We start from the raw sequence: 18,398 nt of genomic DNA on the forward strand, positions 1-18,398 counted from the left end.
TAAAGAGTGGGAATAAAGGCACCCACAAAAACAAAATATGGACCCAAATTACGAGTAATTACGAGCTGAAATACGAGCTCATATGAGTAATAATATGAGTAGTTTGAAATACGTTATAACATTACGAGCTGTTAATAGTGTGGGGGTTGAGAAGCGCACCCCAGCAGTTTAAAGCTGTTTGGATAAGAAATTACCATCCCAATGCATTATTTTACAGCACGTTTTGAAACAATTAGGATTTGATTTCGTATTGGTGTGTACGACAGTGATGATGATGTGATGTGGAGTATTCATTCACATTAATAATTACATGACAATTTGTAAGATTCTTCTTCTTCTTCTTATTATTATTATTATTATTATTATTATTATTATTATTATTATTATTATTATTATTATTATTATTTTTATTATTATTATTAATGACGCTTGTTATTTAGAAGAAGAATGTCGTTTTTATTGATTTTATTATTATTTAAAAGAAGAAGGTCATTTTTATTATTTTGTCAGTCTGAATTATTTTAGTCCCAGTCCGTGCGCAGCTGCTGGGCCAGGCGGGCCGGTAAAGCGCACAGGCTCGCGACTGTAGGAATACATATGCCTACAAATCAAACTCTTTGGTAAAGTCACACAAATTAAACATTGACGTTCATGTTGCACAAAAATAAACACTGAATGTTGTTGTTGTGGTTTTTAAGAGTGGGTCATATAGCATATCTTGTCAGTGCGTTTTGTGTTAGGAATTGTTTTTCTGCGCATTTTCGCACTAACTCAAACGTGCGTACACCACCTCCTGAGCTGGCGTAGGATTTGAGCGTGCCGTACGCCAACGTCCATATTGATAAATCTCAAAGTCACCGTGGGTTTGGGTGTACGCAAGGTGTACGCTGGAAATTTGGTGTACGCACTTTTGATAAATGAGGGCCACTATGTCTGCAAATCCAGCTCAACCTGAGACATATTTACAAACGATTCTACAGTTAAATGATGCAAACACACGTCTTCCCCATGTGAGCTGGAACGTCATTAAAAATAAAATAAGTATCACACATTCCCAAAATTAGGATCCGAAGGAAGCTTATGCTGCTACTGTGTTCTTCCACTACCAGGAAAAGCTGCTTCGGCATGTTTATTGCTGTTGGCTAGCCCGATCCAAAAAGCTACATGAGTCGGTGGCCATGGCTTCTAGGGGTTCGACTTCCAATTTTTTTAAGTCGACATTTATGTGGTGAAAGTCAAGTCGACGTCGACTAGTCACTGATGACGTCATTAATAAATAAATAAGGCTGAACCTTGAGCTGAGACGCGAACACGGGTCTTCTTGTGCACAAGACAGCTATAGCATATGATATAGCACTGCCCATAAGGTTATTGGTCCTACATAACATCTTTTGTATCAGTTATTTTGTCTTTTGGTCATTATATTTCTTACAGATTTCTGTATTCTGAATAAGATACAAACAAAGTAGCACATTAAAGAGTACATGTATATGAATGCATAAGTAAGTATTTGCATGTGAATTCATATTACCTGCCAGCGTCTCTCTACTAATAGTGAAGCTATAAGTTTTAGTTATCAAGAAATAGATGCTAAAACTTTTCTAAGTTTTTTTTTTGTGGATAAATCACAGAACATTGTTGACAATACATTTCTGCACTACACTCTAAAAAATGCTGGGTTAAAAACAACCCAAGTTGGGTTGAAAATGCACCAACCCAACAATTGGGTTGTTTTAGCCCAATGGTTGAGTTGTTTTAACCCAGTGGTTGGGTTAAATGTTGCTTAAGACAACCCAATTGCTGGGTAAGAACAACTCAACCATTGGGTTAAAACAACCCAATTGTTGGGTTGGTGCATTTTCAACCCAACTTGGGTTGTTTTTAACCCAGCATTTTTTAGAGTGTATGGAAGGGTTTAGTGTGAGGCGCACGCGTTCTCAGCGCAATCGGCTATGTGTGTGCGTTGTAATGCAGCGCGCATTAGTTTAGCTCGATGATTAACTTGCATGTACAATAAGCGTGCATTCTCCCGATCAATTTTGAGCATCCAGGTGGTATAATCAAACATGTCTTGTGGAGAGCTCTCAAAGTATGCATTTATTTGTCATTTTTAACAGAGTCTGCATTAGGAAATTCCTTATCCAGTTGCGCCCTCTATAGGTCAGCGACTACTCAACGTCCATCTTAAAGCGCCATGGCTGAACATTAAAGTCGCTTAGTCGGTGCAACCCCTAATGGCTACTGAATTCGACCTGCTTATTATTCTGTAGAGGCGGTGTTTTGTCACAGGATGACATCAAGATGCGGCACATGATCATTTTCTGGACCTGGTGTCTATAAAAGCTTTTCTATGACTAACAAGGAAGTTTTCAGCTCTGATATCTTCTTATATTACCATAACCTTTTATATATCAGAAGCGCAAGGGAAAGTTTGTTTCTTAGTTCATCACCCCTTTAAGATGTTTGTTATACCATTTAAGAAATGTAAAGACTCTATGTAATTTTTCGCCACTAGATGTTGCTTATTCAAAACAAAGGCGTAGCTTGATGATGCCTGGATTCACAAAGATTTTATTATGCAGCAGGCGACCACATCTGCTGCTTCCGGTCATGCGTCTGTGAGTAACGCAGTGTTGTTTTATTATATTCGATAAAATAAATTTTATTTTATTTGAGTGTGCTGAAAGTTATGTTATAATGCTACTATGAGTCACTAATTGCATACTGCAGTAAACCAGCTCAATATTAGGAATGGTAAAACATGGTACTCGCGGTAAATCATGAAAACTAGATTTAAACACTAAGACTAACTGTGTTGAGTTATATAACATTGATTAGTTTTCTTTTGATAAATGTATCCAAACAGTTGCTCACCTGTATAATAAAAAGCTTAATATATTAAAGCATTCTTGGTGTTTCCATGGTTTATACAAAACAGAAAACCAAGGGTAATGTGGATATGATGTGTCCTCGTAAAAAAAAGGCTTATTTCCATGGATTTAAACATTCTTGGAAACATTTGGGATAAACTAAGTACACAAGTCGACAAACATAACATTGTTAAATTGTTCTTGTGGCTTTTGGATATTTTAATCAAAAAATCTTACATATTGTGCCTTTAAGACTTTTTATATACTTAAATTTCATAAAGACTTTTTAAGGACCCATGGAGTCCCTCAATCAATCAACTCTCAATCTGTTTGTTTGTGTGTGTGTGTGTGTGTGTGTGTGTGTGTGTGTGTGTGTGTGTGTGTGTGTGTGTGTGTGTGTGTGTGTGTGTGTGTGTGTGTGTGTGTGTATATGTGTATATGTGTATATATATGTATATATATATATATATACATACATATATATATATAGCGCTTTTACAATGACAATTGTTTTAAAGCAGCTTCACAGATCACAGTGTCAAACGAGACAATATTGCAACAAAATTTTATTTGGCTGTACAGTCGTTCTGGAGAATACAGTGATGTTATCAGCTTATTTTAATTTATGATATAGCGACAATGTTTGCAGATCAGTATTATAGTTTATAGAATTAAATAATTTAGTGTCATATCATAATTCATCATAATTTTAGTGTCCCCAAGTGAGCAAGCCTAAATGCATTTTGCATTTCTCACATAGTCAAAAAAGTGAGTGAAACAATTGCACTGTCAAGCATTGGGTGTGCATAATGCCTTCTGCAAAAATACTACTCATTGTGTGTTTTTATGCGACTTCCAACATAGTCTTTGCCTTCTCGGGGGTGGCAAATGTACCAGCTTCTCTCCCAACCCCCACGAGATTCCACCATATTGCCCAAATTACTAAGAAAGGAAGGTGCTAATTTAAAATAATGTGCACTTATTTCTTTTCCATCTCTCTTCATGCTTTCTTCATGGAGGAGAGTCAGCCACTCCGCAGGCCTGCATTACAGAAATAAATCAGGTGGACACTCCTCCCTGGCAGCCGCTGGCAACCGCCCCAATCTCAAACCCCCCTCCACCGTTCCTCATAGGAAGAGCTCTGCGTTGGGAAAGACGGCGCACAGGAAGTCTTTGTTCGAAGAGCTACTTTACCCTGGAACAATATGCTACATTAATACGCCCGTCACTCAATCTTGACCTGCTCGTTTGAGCGTTTATAATCTCATTCATCATTCAGGGAGAAGACACGATAGAGTAAACTGTCATGGGTTTCATTCGGCAAACAAAGACATCTGGCTGCAGGCGGTTTTAAAATAGTAAAAAAAAATAATAAAAGCCTTCTGCATTTCTTAGTGTCTGATTGCACAGGTATAGGATGTCAAAAACTCCCAACAACTTTTGCAACATAAAAAGGATGGATGCTTTCCCAGTAATGACTTCATATTGAGTATGTTGCACGTATTAATAAAAATGAATGTAATCTATCAACTCATAATATTAGTTCAATGAAGTGGTGAACCGGTGGTTTTGTTATTGGACAAAGACGATGCAAGTGTTTGAACTCAGATCAGTTGCAGGCTTTCGTAATAAGCCCGGAGAAAGTTGGTAGCTTTCGAGGTTTTTTCGTTTCAGTTTCCAGTTTTTTCCAGAATGTATTTGATTAGGTGGGCAGCATTTACTGCAACTGACACCCGTTCACTAAATGTGAAAAATGGAAAGCCGTCTATTTTGAGAAGTAGTAATGTCAGGACTGTTTCCAGAAACGGTAATTGCAACCTTTTCAGAAACAAACCCAATTCCCAGCAACCCACTTGGTTTCAACCTCCCATCTGTCACTTTCTCTTGCTCGCGCTCTCTCTCTCTCTCTCTCTCTCTCTCTCTCTCTCTCTCTCTCTCTCTCTCTCTCTCTCTCTCTCTCTCTCTCTCTCTCTCTCTCTCTCTCTCTCTCTCTCTCTCTCTCTCTCTCTCTCTCTAAAGATTCAGGCATGTCCTGGCTCCACTCCCTATATCAGTTTGCGTTATTTTCCTCCCTGTAATGCAACCCTTGTGACTGGAATCTTATTTTGTCACGTTCACTGGAATAGGAACGATTGTGTTGCCTTTCTTTAGTGAAAAAAACACTAAATGTAGAGATTCAAAGAGTCATGCTCAAGCTTGCGTACTCTGTAATGACTTAAAATAGCTACTCTTTTGGCAGTTACATATTTGGTTGGGGATTTTTTTTTTCTTCCACAATTGGGAAATCCTAGCTGGTTTGGATTAGGATACTGCAATTATGGCAGTTCAAATATCTGAGTATTTGGAGATCTGTCCAATGGTGCATGTGGTGTACAGCTGTTTGGCGAGCGTAAACCGATTCAGGCTGATTTGTTCATTTGTTTCCTGTTTTGTGCTGTTAATTGAAATCTTTTGATGTGGCCACATACACTTGTCAGTTTTTTTAAAGAGATAGTACACATAAAAATAAAAAATGCAGTCAACTACTCATCCTTATTACTGTAAGATGTTTAGCCACTGCGGTGCTCTTTTCCATTCTGTGAAAGTGAATGAAACGTGTGACTAAACCAAATTATTCCTTTTTATTCACAGGTCATAAATGTGGATGGTACTAATAGGATGACTATTCTGGAGGACAAATTACCTCATATCTTTGGTTTTACGTTGTTGGGAGAGTATATCTACTGGACTGACTGGCAGCGGAGGAGCATCGAAAGAGTTCACATTGCCAACGCCACCCGTGAGGTCATCGTCGAGCAACTCCCTGACCTCATGGGTCTCAAAGCCACAAAAGTCACAGAGACCTCTGGTAAGATCTCTTGACTTTAATGGTTTAATGGTCTTTGTAATAGGTACATGGGAAAAAAGGACAGTGAAATCAATAAGTTTTTTTTACTTTTGTATTATCTAATAATTATATTCTTTGTATAATAAAGTAAAATAAAATAAAATATGAAATAAATTATTATAAATATATACATAATTAATAAAGCAAAACTCGTTCATAACATAGTAATTTCAATATATTTGTTAATATAAAAAAAAAAAAATCTGTATTCCTTTCCTTTGTTTCAAGTTTTGCTTTATACATTTTATACTTTGTATAGTAAAGTAAAATGAAATATAATAAATATAACATTTTATTGTTTATTGTTTATTATTTTAAAGTTTCTGTTTAAATATTATATATAATATTATTATAATATAATATTAATATAATACAATTATTTTAATATTTAAATTATAACTATATATAATGTTCATTTTATTAATACCAATGTTGTCATTAACTAAAACTGTTAAATATGATTTCGTTATTTGATAAAATCTGGAATAGGTAAGGTTTTTGTAGGTATTTCAAAAAATAAAAATATTGGATAAAAACAATATAAAAATATTGGAAAGAAGGATAATAGAAATATTGCCTTAATTTGAAATGCTAAAATGACTAAAGCTAAATCTGAAATAAAAACTAAATTAAAGGTACAATCAAAAATAGAAAAAAAAATGACAAAAGTACAACAAAGTTACTAAACCTTAAACTAAAAATAAAATGAAATGAAAACTGAAAATATAAAAAGAAAAGCTATTTCAAAAGAATAATATAATATAATTAATACTAAAATAACACTAATAAATATAAATTCTAAAACTAATTGTAATAAATATTATTGTTTATTATTGAAGGCAATTTTGTGTAATATTTATTTAATTTATAAATAATTTATAAAAACAAAAATGAAAACCACTTTCTGCCTTAGCTAGGAGTGCTTCAAACTGCCAAAGTATATCACTGAGATCAATGCATGTCCATGAAGCTGATACGTAGATCTCCATCTGTGTGTGTTCAGGCACTAACGGCTGTGCGGACAACAACGGCGGCTGCAGTCACCTGTGCTTCCATCGGCCTCAGGGTCTAAGCTGCGCCTGTCCCATGGGCTTGGAGTTGCTGAGTGATCTGAGGACTTGTGTGGTTCCAGAAGCGTTCTTGCTCTTCACCAACCGTGCTGACATACGCAGCATCTCTCTGGGCACCAACAGCAATGACGTGCCCATCCCGCTCACCGGGGTCAAGGAGGCCTCCGCACTGGACTTTGATGTTTTAGAAAATAGGATCTACTGGACCGACGTCAGCACCAAGGTATGGACTACTTTTGTGTTCGTGATTTTAACTTGGTAATTCAGTGCGTCTCGCCTCATTTTAAAACAGAACGTTGTGGCGGCGAGTGATTCTGACGTTTTTAAGCGTATGATTGAACATTAAAATCAAAGTAATGGTAAACCAAGGATTATACAAAGTTTAACTGTCAATTTTTACCTCAGCAGTGGAGGATGATAAAACGATGCCATCAGCTTCTAACCAAAAGCAGCTGTCAGGCTCAGATATAAAACGTCAGTAGGAAAGAAGTCCAAGATGTTTCACCTCAAAAGATCTGAAACAGCATGTCTTTGAATTTTGTCAAATATTATATTTGTTTTATGATTTTAAGAAAGAGCATTATCTTTCCTTGTAAAACAGTAAGAATGATATGTCAAGCCCAGAAACATCAGGGCTTGACATTAAGCATGTTCATGTGCTTGTCCTTCAGACAAGTAAATCGTTCATTCCCTTGTCCGAGTAAAAAATTAGCTTGTCCTGAAAAAAGTTTTTATATATTTTATTTGCGTCTACGCGTGCGCGTGTGCGCGTGTGTGTGTTGTAACTATAATTTATTCTGAAGCAATATTCTCACCAGTGTTCAATCAGCTTTGACATATTTAAATCTGCATATTTGTGAATTTGTTATTTTTATTTTTTCATTGAATCATTTCAAATTTGTGTTATTTTTACCTTTTATAAAGGGCATTTCCCACCTTATCTTATTAAATATAGGCTATGCTTCAGGTTTAATTTTATATTGTTAAATTTGATCAATACCTTAAATTAAATTAAGACACTATAAGGGATGTTAACAATAAAATTAAATAATTTACACTGAAAAATTACAACTGCATTAAATAATGTTTTGAGATTAACACACTAAACCTCCAGTAGGTGGCAGCAGGTGGCCGTATTAATGAGTCAGCCATTGAGTCGTTCATTCAAACGATTCATTCAAACACTGAATCGGTCAGTAACACACTTGTTGCTGTGAGACGCGTTACGGTTCTGCTGTGTGTGAACGATTTTCGCTGCTGAAATCGAACAAAAGCACTCAATATTGCATCTAAAATGTAAGTGACTTTAAGTGAATGTAAATGTAAGTGAATGTTAATTAATTGTTTATAAAACTGTCAAATGAAACTGTCATTTTCAGTCGTGATGATATTCAGGAAACAGCTTAAACGCTCTAGAGTTGTAATTTCTCCTCGAGAGGTTGCACGAGCGTCAACAGCGTGACCTTATCGTCAGTTCATCTTATATAATTATCCACCAATATCGATCGCCACTTACACTAAATTAATGCACAATCATTCGTGCATTTTGGTGATTTGCTAGTTATTTTTTGTTTTCAGGCTCTTGTCTGTCGGGCAAGTAAAATTCTTTTTCACTTGTCCCTTCAAAAAAACCACTTGTCCCGGACAAGCGGAGAAGCGTTAATGTCGAGCCCTGAACATTGTTGTGCTGGTGAACTATATGGCAATGCTAGTCGACCAGATTAACCAGCGTTAACTAGCAAAAACAATCTTGGTCCAGCATGGAAATTCTTAAGCTGGACTTTTAGAAGGTATGGGTACTGACACGCATTTCATGATTCAATTCATTGCGATTAGTTTAGTTTACAAATTGTCTCAAGAAAAAATAATTCTCAACTAATGCTGTGAACTATAAATTAAAGTCATTTGCAACAATATTGGAGGTTATAATTCATTGATTTGTATACAAACACTAAAATTACACTCAAGGAGGTTTTTATAATAATAAAGTTATAATACTAACTTTACAACTACTTAATAATGTTTCTTCCTCAGTTTGTGGGTAAACATTTAAAGGGTGGCGGTCATAACCTGAAGGATTTATTCAAGCATGCATTAAATATTGAAGAACATTAAAAATGATAATGAATGATAGGGGTGACCCCGAATAGTCGAAGATTCGATGCATCGATATGTTTTCATTGAGTGTACCCACACGTTTGTGTGATGTGCTGTATTTCGATCGCGGCTTTAAAATGTTATGAGAGAACTCGTAATAAAATGAACATCATTTGGACTTTGTTTTCATAGCACAAAGATATTCTTGGGATTTAAGAATCGATAACGGTTCATAAAAATGAGAATCTTTTAGGCTTTTAAGACAAGAAAACCTTTTAAAATGTGTTTTAAAGTGTCTTTTACAAAGCAGCATTAATTCACTTTAATCAATCTCAAATGCTCTAAAACTGTTGGACCAATTGTTTTTTTGAATGTTACAATGTTACCTTTATATTGTATGGTTTTAAGGCACTTGCCTTAAGAGAAATATTTAAATAGTAAAAATGTAAAACGCTTGACGGTTTAGTCACTTGATTACTTTTCTTCCTCAGACTATCAGCAGAGCCTTCATGAATGGCAGTTTGGTTGAACCAGTCATTGAGTTTGGCCTGGACTATCCTGAGGGAATGGCTGTGGACTGGATGGGTCGAAACCTCTACTGGGCTGATACCGGCACCAACCGAATCGAAGTGGCGCGCCTGGACGGACAGTACCGACAAGTCCTGGTCTGCAAAGACCTGGACAACCCTCGCTCTCTTGCCCTGGACCCTGCCAATGGGTAGGATCACTGGCTTTAAAATCTGTCCTATTCTAGCGACAGTTTTGACCTTTACATTCATTGCATAGCACTTCGATCCCGTGTCTGCCATCTTACACATTCACTGCACTGCTAAGTGTTCACCCATCCGCCTGTGTTGGTTAACCATAGGCTTCCTACATGTTTTAGCCCTCTGGAAGTATGCTAATCAATAAATACCACTAGGTAAATATCTGATTTAACGCTCACATACTCAAACACAGACACGTTTATTGGTATTACAGCGCTTCCTCAGGCCATCAAGTTGTATGTATTGCAGAAGACAAGTGCCAACATGCCGCAGCCCCTGCATGTGGCTGAGAGGAGTGAAGTCATGTCCTCCAGCGCCCAGCAGGCATTCCTGTGGCTTCTGAGGCATGACTGCCTCTATTAGCCAACACATTCTTCTGCATTGTCTCTTCTCACCTTAACACTGAGAGGTGTTGACTAAGTTGACTCTTAGCCCAGTGGTGTAATGATGAGTGGGTTGAGGGATTGGTCTGGTGTGCCTTTCACTGCTTGCTTACCCAATTGGGGGAAAAGTAGCATTTGTGTTGTTAAGTGTAGGCAGTTTAGCCTTGCTATTCCTTTAATTTGTTGTTGTTAATTTTTATTAATTTATAGTTTTTTAAATAAAATATTACATTCATATCAATGTGTATTAATTGATGTATGATTAATAAATATAGTGTATAATTATATAACAAATAAAATGGCTAATAAAATATGTTTACTTTTTAATATATTGTTATATATTTAGTATTAAGTAATATTTTTAAATATGTATAAATCACATTAATAACGTAATAGTTAAATAATAGCATATTTTTAAAAAATGTTAATGCTTAAATGTTAAATATAATTAATAACTATATTAATTATACAGCAAATAAAAATATTAATATATTAATAGTACATGTATAAAAAAATTATATTTTATATTTAGTTTTATTTGATGTGGCCATATTAAACATTTATTCATTGTATTTGAATAAATTAATGTATACTTATTTTTTCAATATTCTATTTGTTATTAATATTATTCAATGTTTTTTATTTATTTAAATATATTAAGAATTATATGTACAAATGTATATAACTTTAAATATATACTTGTTTATGTAATTTATAATATAATTATATTTATGACTAATAAATAAATAACTTTATTTATTTTTATTTAATTAATATGTCTAGGATTTATAGAATCTGTCATTGTAGGGTTTTCTTGTTAATATCAACCTGCCTAGGGACAGCAGATCACAATAAATGAAATGTGTCCGTGTGATGTCTGATATAGTTTATTCTAGTTTTGGTAGATATGCAGTCTAGTAAATGTAATTGCGTTTTCAGGTACATGTACTGGACTGAATGGGGAGGTCGACCTAGGATAGCCCGCGCTCACATGGACGGTAGTAACATCGTGACTTTGGTAGACAAGGTGGGCCGAGCCAACGGGCTTACGATTGACTACATCGACCAGCGGCTCTACTGGACAGACCTGGACACCTGCATGATCGAGTCTACAAACATGCAAGGTGACTAAACATAGGTTTTGAAAATCATAAATGCCAGTTGAATCATTGACGGTATTACACCATCCTACCTCCTTTATTAAACTATAAAACCATTGTCCTCAGGTTTGCAGAGGGAGATAGTGGCCGACGATCTTCCTCACCCTTTTGGCCTGACCCAGTACCGCGACTACATCTACTGGACCGACTGGAACCTGCGCAGTATTGAGCGGGCGGACAAGCGCAGTGGCTTGAACCGAACGGTGGTTCAAGGGCACCTGGAGTATGTCATGGACATCCTGGTTTTCCACTCCTCTAGACAAGATGGCGCCAACGAGTGTTCGCAGAACAACGGCCAATGTGCCCACCTCTGCCTAGCATCGCCCTCTGGAGCCCAGTGCCGCTGCGCATCCCACTACACCCTGGAGTCAAACGGACGCAACTGCAGCTGTGAGTTTTGGCATAGAGGGTTTTTAAGTGTTCAGTCCCGCTACATTTGTACCATTGTTCTTTCTTTGGCTTCAAATTATTTTTGCACTCAACAAATTGGGCAGGAATTAAGATGTTATTTGCCTTGCCCATCACTTTTGCAAAGTGTATTATTAATAGTAAGAATTGTAAATATTATTTTATTGGATAATTTATTATTCATTATAAATATTATTTGAAAAAAATCTAAACAGTGCTTTTCAATCAGAGTAATGTATTATTAGTAGTAGTATTTATACTACAGGTTAATGTATTATTAGTAGTAGTATTTATAAAATGTTTATATGCATTAAAAATAACTGGGATAACTATGAGACATTTTTATAAATAAAAATAATAGCTATATATATATATATATATATATATATATATATATATATATATATATATATATATATATAATTTTTATTTTACTTTTTTTGTGTGCAATAGTAGTAGTAGTAGTATATTTTTTAATCATTATTATTATAGAATGTCTAAAAATGTATAATTATTTTATATTGTTATTTATAGAATGTTTATGTATACAACTACATTATTTAATAATAGTCATTTAATAAAGTTATTAATGTGCACTTATACCTTATATTAAAAATATGACTAAATATATAACTTATTATATATAAATAGTAGCAAGTATCAAGATGTTTGGTCTTTAAACGCACCATAGACAGGGCTCAATCCGAGGGGCGGGATTAACGGTTGTCTTTCAAACTCCCTCTGCACGCGATAGGATAGCGCTACACCAACCAGAGCAACGAAGGTGAAGCAGAGCTTCACATCTTCCCTTTTTAAGAATGACTTCAGTGCCGTTCTTTTCTCAGAGAAAAGCTTAACTCCAAGTCTTCCAGAGTCGTGGTCAAAGCTAATTCGAAAGACCGCCGTTCGCCTGTTTCTGTGTTTACTAGAAGCATGGAAGCGCAACTCGGCCGTCGTCATTATGGCCCCGCCCATCGACTCTATACATGATGTGATTGGCCCGACCAGAGTTTGGTTTTTACAGCTCAGAAGTGTATTGAGAGTTGCTAGACGACACTCGCGGCAGATTTGCTGCTGCTAGGTTGCGTCTAGATTTCTAGGTTATATAAATAGGTTGCTATTAATTTATTAGTCATTTTATTTGCTGTATAATTTATATCATTATTAACTATATTTATAGAATATTTATATGTATAAAAATAAAAATGATATTAATAGTTATTATATTTTTTTATATGAATTTGTATGCAAATAATAGTAGTGATATAGCTTTAAGTACTGTTATTATTTATAGAATGTTTATGTGTATTCCACTACAAATTATTATTATTTCATATTATTGTTATTTATAGAATGTTTATATATACTACTATATTATTTAATAATTATGCCCTTATTGTTGAACCCTGATTAAAATGTTTTAAGTTTTTGTATTTTAGCAGCCACAAAAGTTCATTGGGTTTTCACTGACATTAAAGTGAGTCATGAGTTTTAAGATGCAGTTGGAAGATTGAAACGGCATTAGAAAACAATGGCTCCCAGCCATGCAAAACTCAGTCATATGCATTTAATTCCTTATAAGCTTAAAAAGGACTGAACTTGGATTAAACAAGCATGCCAGGGAGCCCGGTGAGAGCATTTGGCCAAGAGTGCAGAGGTCTTGGCAATGCTAGCGTGTTTCTACATTTTAGTCCCTCTTGTTTCTTCATTCTTTCTTGGCCTGGAGGGAAAGGCTGATTGCGTTTAGTTAGTATGATTGCATTTAGTTGACCTTCACCTTCTGATCAGAGGAATGGAGTTGGCTTTAAATTGTCCATTGCTGACCTGTACTCTTATAACTCAGTCTTCGTTCCTTATTCTCACCTCCCTGTTGTTTTACTCAACAGCGCCCTCTAGCTTCCTGCTCTTCAGCCAGAAGAGCTCAATCAGTCGAATGGTTCTGGGAGAACAGAGTCCAGACATGATTCTACCAATCCACGTTATGAAGAACTTGCGCGCCATCAGCTTCGATCCACTGGAACGCCTGGTCTACTGGGTGGATGGCCGGCAAAACATCCGCAGGGCCCGCGATGATGGCACTCAGGTGACGGTTCAATCAAAGAGCGTTGATGTAACTCGATTATAATACTCACATGACCTAATGACTGACTGCAGCTAATATTTATTATTTAATTTATATGTTTTTACATTTAAAACAATTAGTTAAAACAATATTATTATTATTATTATTATTATTATTATTATTAATATAATTCAAGAAGGAAGATAATTTTTTTATGGAGAAATATATTTATATATATATATAATTGTATATGATTTTTTTATATTTTTAAGTGATTGTTGATTTATTATTATTAATATAAATAGTATTAATCATATTATTAACAAGTATTATTATTTGATAGATGATCATTTATCATAATGATAAGAAAAGAAAATATTTACTATGTAAAACCATTTACTGCTAATTTTTTTGGATTAGTTTTAAATGAGAAATATATTATTATTATTATAATTTATTATGTGGAGAATAAATGTTGTAATGAATATTAATACTATAATTTTTATTATTATATATTATATAATTATTATATATTCATTTTTAATATTATTATATATGCATTTTAACTGGATGTAATATTAACAAACGTTATTAATATAATATTATTTATTATTATTATTAACTATTACTATTGTATGGCACTAATAATATTTAGTATTTTTTTTAAAACAAAAACCTTAAACCATTCATATCCACTTTATGGATCAGTTTTAAATGAGAAATATTGTATTATTATTATTATTATTATTATTATTATTATTATTATTATTATTATTATTATTATTATTATTATTATTATTTGTTAACATGTAGATATATTGTAATGAATATTAATAGTATATTTGTTATTATATAATAATTATATATTCATTTTGAATATATATTCATTTTTAACTGGATGTGATAATTATTAATTATTTTTATATTATTATTAACTATTATTATTGTATGGCACTAAAAATATTTACTATTGAAAACGCCACTTTTTGGATCAGTTTTAAATGAGAAATATATATTAAATGTTGTTGTTATTATACTATTATTATGATTTTTTTTAACTTATTATTTAAAACCATTTTAATATCTGTTCCACTTTTTGGATTATCTTCATTTTGGGTCTTTTCTCAGCATATTGATAGGCAGTTTGATTAACCAGCATAGCATATGTTGACAGTCCTAATTTTAAATGATGTCATCTGATTTATCAGGCATCCACGGTAATGACCCCAACCAGTCTTCACCCGAAGCAGCCTCATGACCTGAGTCTGGACCCCTACAGTCGCACCGTCTACTGGACCTGCGAGAGCACCAACACCATCAACATCCATCGCATGGACGGGCACGTTATCGGAGAGGTCTTGAAGGATGTCGTGGACAAGCCACGCGCCATCGTGGTGAACGCTGAGAAAGGGTACGATTATTACTTAGCAGAATAAAGTATAGGGCGTGCTCATCAAGTCCAAACCCTCAGGGCCGGTTTTTGTTCTTCAGCTTTGGTTGGCTCGTTTTCATAAACATAACACCTTATCAGTTGTTTATTGATATGTGGCCTGCGGACCCGAAATTACAGCACAGAACTGGATACTCTAATGACGGGGCACTTAGCCATCGCTTTCGTATTGTCGGAAAACTCTTGATTCCATCCAGGCCTCTCCAATAGCCAAATATGTGGAACAGATGGCCCTCTGTGGTCCCCGTGCTGCGGCGATCGCTAGCGGGTCGACCATGCATAGGCGTTGGCTGCATGCACTGTAATCGTGTGTCCCATTGTTTGTGTGACCGTCATCAGTGGGTTTTCTATTTACGTCTCACCCTCGTCTGGGTGGGGTGGAGGGGCCACTTCTCCCATAATAGTGGCAGGATAGAAAAATGATAGCACAAAAAAAGATCATGTAATGTTTGTTTGTGTTTTCACTTTTTTGCATTTATTCCTATATTTAGCACTCGCATGTGATCCCTAAATTGTCCAGATTACCTTCTTTTGTTTATGAGATGTCTGTGTTCAATTTACTTCACGTTTTCGTGATTTTATGTCATTTTTATTAGTTTAAAAAATAAAATAGGTTTCGTTTTTAATTTACATGGTAACCCCGTTTCATTAGGTGTGGTCAAGGTCTTGTGCTCACCTTCTCCAAAAGTGTCGACAATTTATTTACCTATGGCTAGTTGGTGGATCTGAGGCCAAAATGCTGTCAAAACCAGATCAGATGACAGCTCAAAATGTCATTAAATTAATGAAGCGTTGTTTTACCTAGTTTTTCAGATGGTTCAGGATCAAAACATCTTCAAAGATAGCATAAGGTTTTGTTTAACATGCAGGTGGGAAATTTAATATGTGATATGCTACATTCCCCAAACTGAAGTCAGGCTTTGGCAGATGTTGAGTGAGTACACAACACTCTATAGCGCTCTGACTCAGAGAAGGCATCTTCAGATCCATTAGCCAAACCGATTTTGGGGTTTATTCCTTTCTTCTGTCATCCTTCATTGCATTGGATATATATCAAAAATATTGTATATCCCACCCCCCACTCAAACATTTCCCAGAACTAACTGTTTTTAAGCTAAGATATTTTCTCATTTTTAATGACACTCAGACACACCGATATCGATATCGCTGTTCATTTTTTTTATAAACCATTTTTAGTTTTATAAACTAAATTGCTAACAGATGCAAATTGTGTGTTTCTCAGACAGCAGCTGAAAGCAAAGGGGCAAACACACCTTTGAGAGTTATCACAAACTAGTCTAGACATAACATTAAGACTAAAGGCCTTTTGTGATGTGTGAAGATATACAACAATTCTCCCACACAGTCAAAGCAACATGGCCCCCATCAAAGGTGTTCTTTCTGTTCAGCAAATGAGTGTTTATCCAAACCTACAGATAATGTGTTGGTTATGCCATGCAATAACATAAATTACTACAAACTCTTTTATTGGATGTTGAAACAGTTTGAAAGACGTTGTTTATAGAATTCAATTCAACTCGCTTTGCCTTTACAACATGTTTCTTTATTTGGAAAATGGTGTGTAACTTCCAAACACTTTTTTCCCACAGCTACATGTATTTCACTACTGTCCAGGATCGTTCGGCTAAAATCGAAGGTGCGTCGTTGGATGGGACGGAGCGTGAATCCCTGTTCACGACCGGTTTGATCCGCCCCGTGGCACTGGCTTTGGACAACAAGCTGGGCAAGCTGTTCTGGGTGGATGCAGACCTGAAACGGATTGAGAGCAGTGATCTGTCTGGTAAATACTATATTTTGTTTGCATATCAAATGCTAGTTTTATGTGAAACTGAATTCAGATATCTAATATATTTAATAAAATAATAATGTACACACACACACAGTGGGATCCAAAAGTGAAAATTCTTCTGTTTTGCATTTTTTCTGAATTAATTTAATTATATTAAGTATTATATATGTAAGTAGGTAAGCACTGATGTAACAAATCTGGCCATTACTGATAAGTAATTCATTATTTTATGTTATGCCCAATATTAAATATCTACGCTATTTTATGAGAATATAATACTAAATGAAACACATTAATTTTGAGATTACATTTAACAGTGTTTTTTAATTTATTATTATTATATTCCTTTTAATTATAAATTAGACGTTAGACAACTACAAAGGTTATTTAAATTGAAGAATAAAGAAAATGAGAGTGCATTATTAATGTAAATATCCAATATCAGCAGGTACAATACATTCAAAAAATCACTAAAATCAGCCAATATTGAAGCAATCAGTATTTTTATTGGTTACTAATACTAGAACAATAATCATAAGGGGGATCATTAATTTAAGTAAATTCAAATCAAAAAGGTTTAAGTTGAAATAATTACATTTAATAAAACTACATCTGAACTAAAAATAGCTAAATAGATGAGATAAATAATTTAAAATAATAAAAAGGAGGATCAAATAAACATGGCAACAACACAACAAAACTACTAAAAGTAAACTTAAAATATAAAATAAAAGCCAATTCAAAATATAAAGTAAACGTAGTATATAAATAATACTAAACCAACAATATATTGTGCATCCTTAATTATCAGCATTTGAGTGAAATGTGAGTTTTGTACAATTATAAGACCAAACATTGTGTTGGCTGTAATATTGTACCAAAACGTACTGATTTAAGACATGATTTAAAGCAAAATGTTCCCATACAACTTAATGTTAGTCATTTATTTTGAAGTACAATTTTGATGCCAGAGCTTTGCCAGAAAGATTAGGTCTTTTTCCTCATCACGTAACCATTACTGTGTCTCATGCTCCGAATGGTTTTGTTTCCTGTCTTGTATTGTATCGTCCTCGGGAAAATTGATTGCAGTCAATTCTGCAGTATTCTGGAACACCGTGTGAAACAAGGACACATTCTGACCTCTCCAATCAGATTTGATCTACTAAACATGTCCAATGACAGCTATGGAAACCAAACAAATACAGACAGCGCGCGCAAGCCAGGTTCAATCTATATTTATGCTGTATATTTTCAACAGCTTCTAGTCTAAACTAATCAAAACAGTATAGTCTGTGTTGTCTAAACATGGTCTATACATTGACAAAGTAACTTAATTCATTCTTCTGAGGTTAAGTGCCTTCATAACTAAAAATCACTGGCTTGTCTGATTTCTCCTACTGGCCAATGATCTGCCAGTAAGCAAAGACTAACCCT

The 18,398-nt window shown here is 34.7% G+C and overlaps 1 protein-coding gene across 1 annotated transcript in view; it reads left to right on the top strand.

The window, feature by feature from the left end:
- The window catches only part of lrp5 (low density lipoprotein receptor-related protein 5), a 71,483-nt gene that overhangs the window by 46,050 nt on the left and 7,035 nt on the right, over positions 1 to 18,398 (top strand). Inside the window, exons 9-16 of the mRNA XM_067437271.1 lie at positions 5,502 to 5,718; positions 6,761 to 7,050; positions 9,416 to 9,642; positions 11,014 to 11,198; positions 11,301 to 11,624; positions 13,529 to 13,725; positions 14,913 to 15,115; positions 16,765 to 16,955. Of these exons, the coding sequence (XP_067293372.1) occupies positions 5,502 to 5,718; positions 6,761 to 7,050; positions 9,416 to 9,642; positions 11,014 to 11,198; positions 11,301 to 11,624; positions 13,529 to 13,725; positions 14,913 to 15,115; positions 16,765 to 16,955 (1,834 nt within the window). The remainder of the gene's footprint in view (positions 1 to 5,501; positions 5,719 to 6,760; positions 7,051 to 9,415; positions 9,643 to 11,013; positions 11,199 to 11,300; positions 11,625 to 13,528; positions 13,726 to 14,912; positions 15,116 to 16,764; positions 16,956 to 18,398) is intronic.

This window comes from Pseudorasbora parva, chromosome 25, assembly GCF_024679245.1.
Source record: "Pseudorasbora parva isolate DD20220531a chromosome 25, ASM2467924v1, whole genome shotgun sequence".
Taxonomy (NCBI): domain Eukaryota; kingdom Metazoa; phylum Chordata; class Actinopteri; order Cypriniformes; family Gobionidae; genus Pseudorasbora; species Pseudorasbora parva.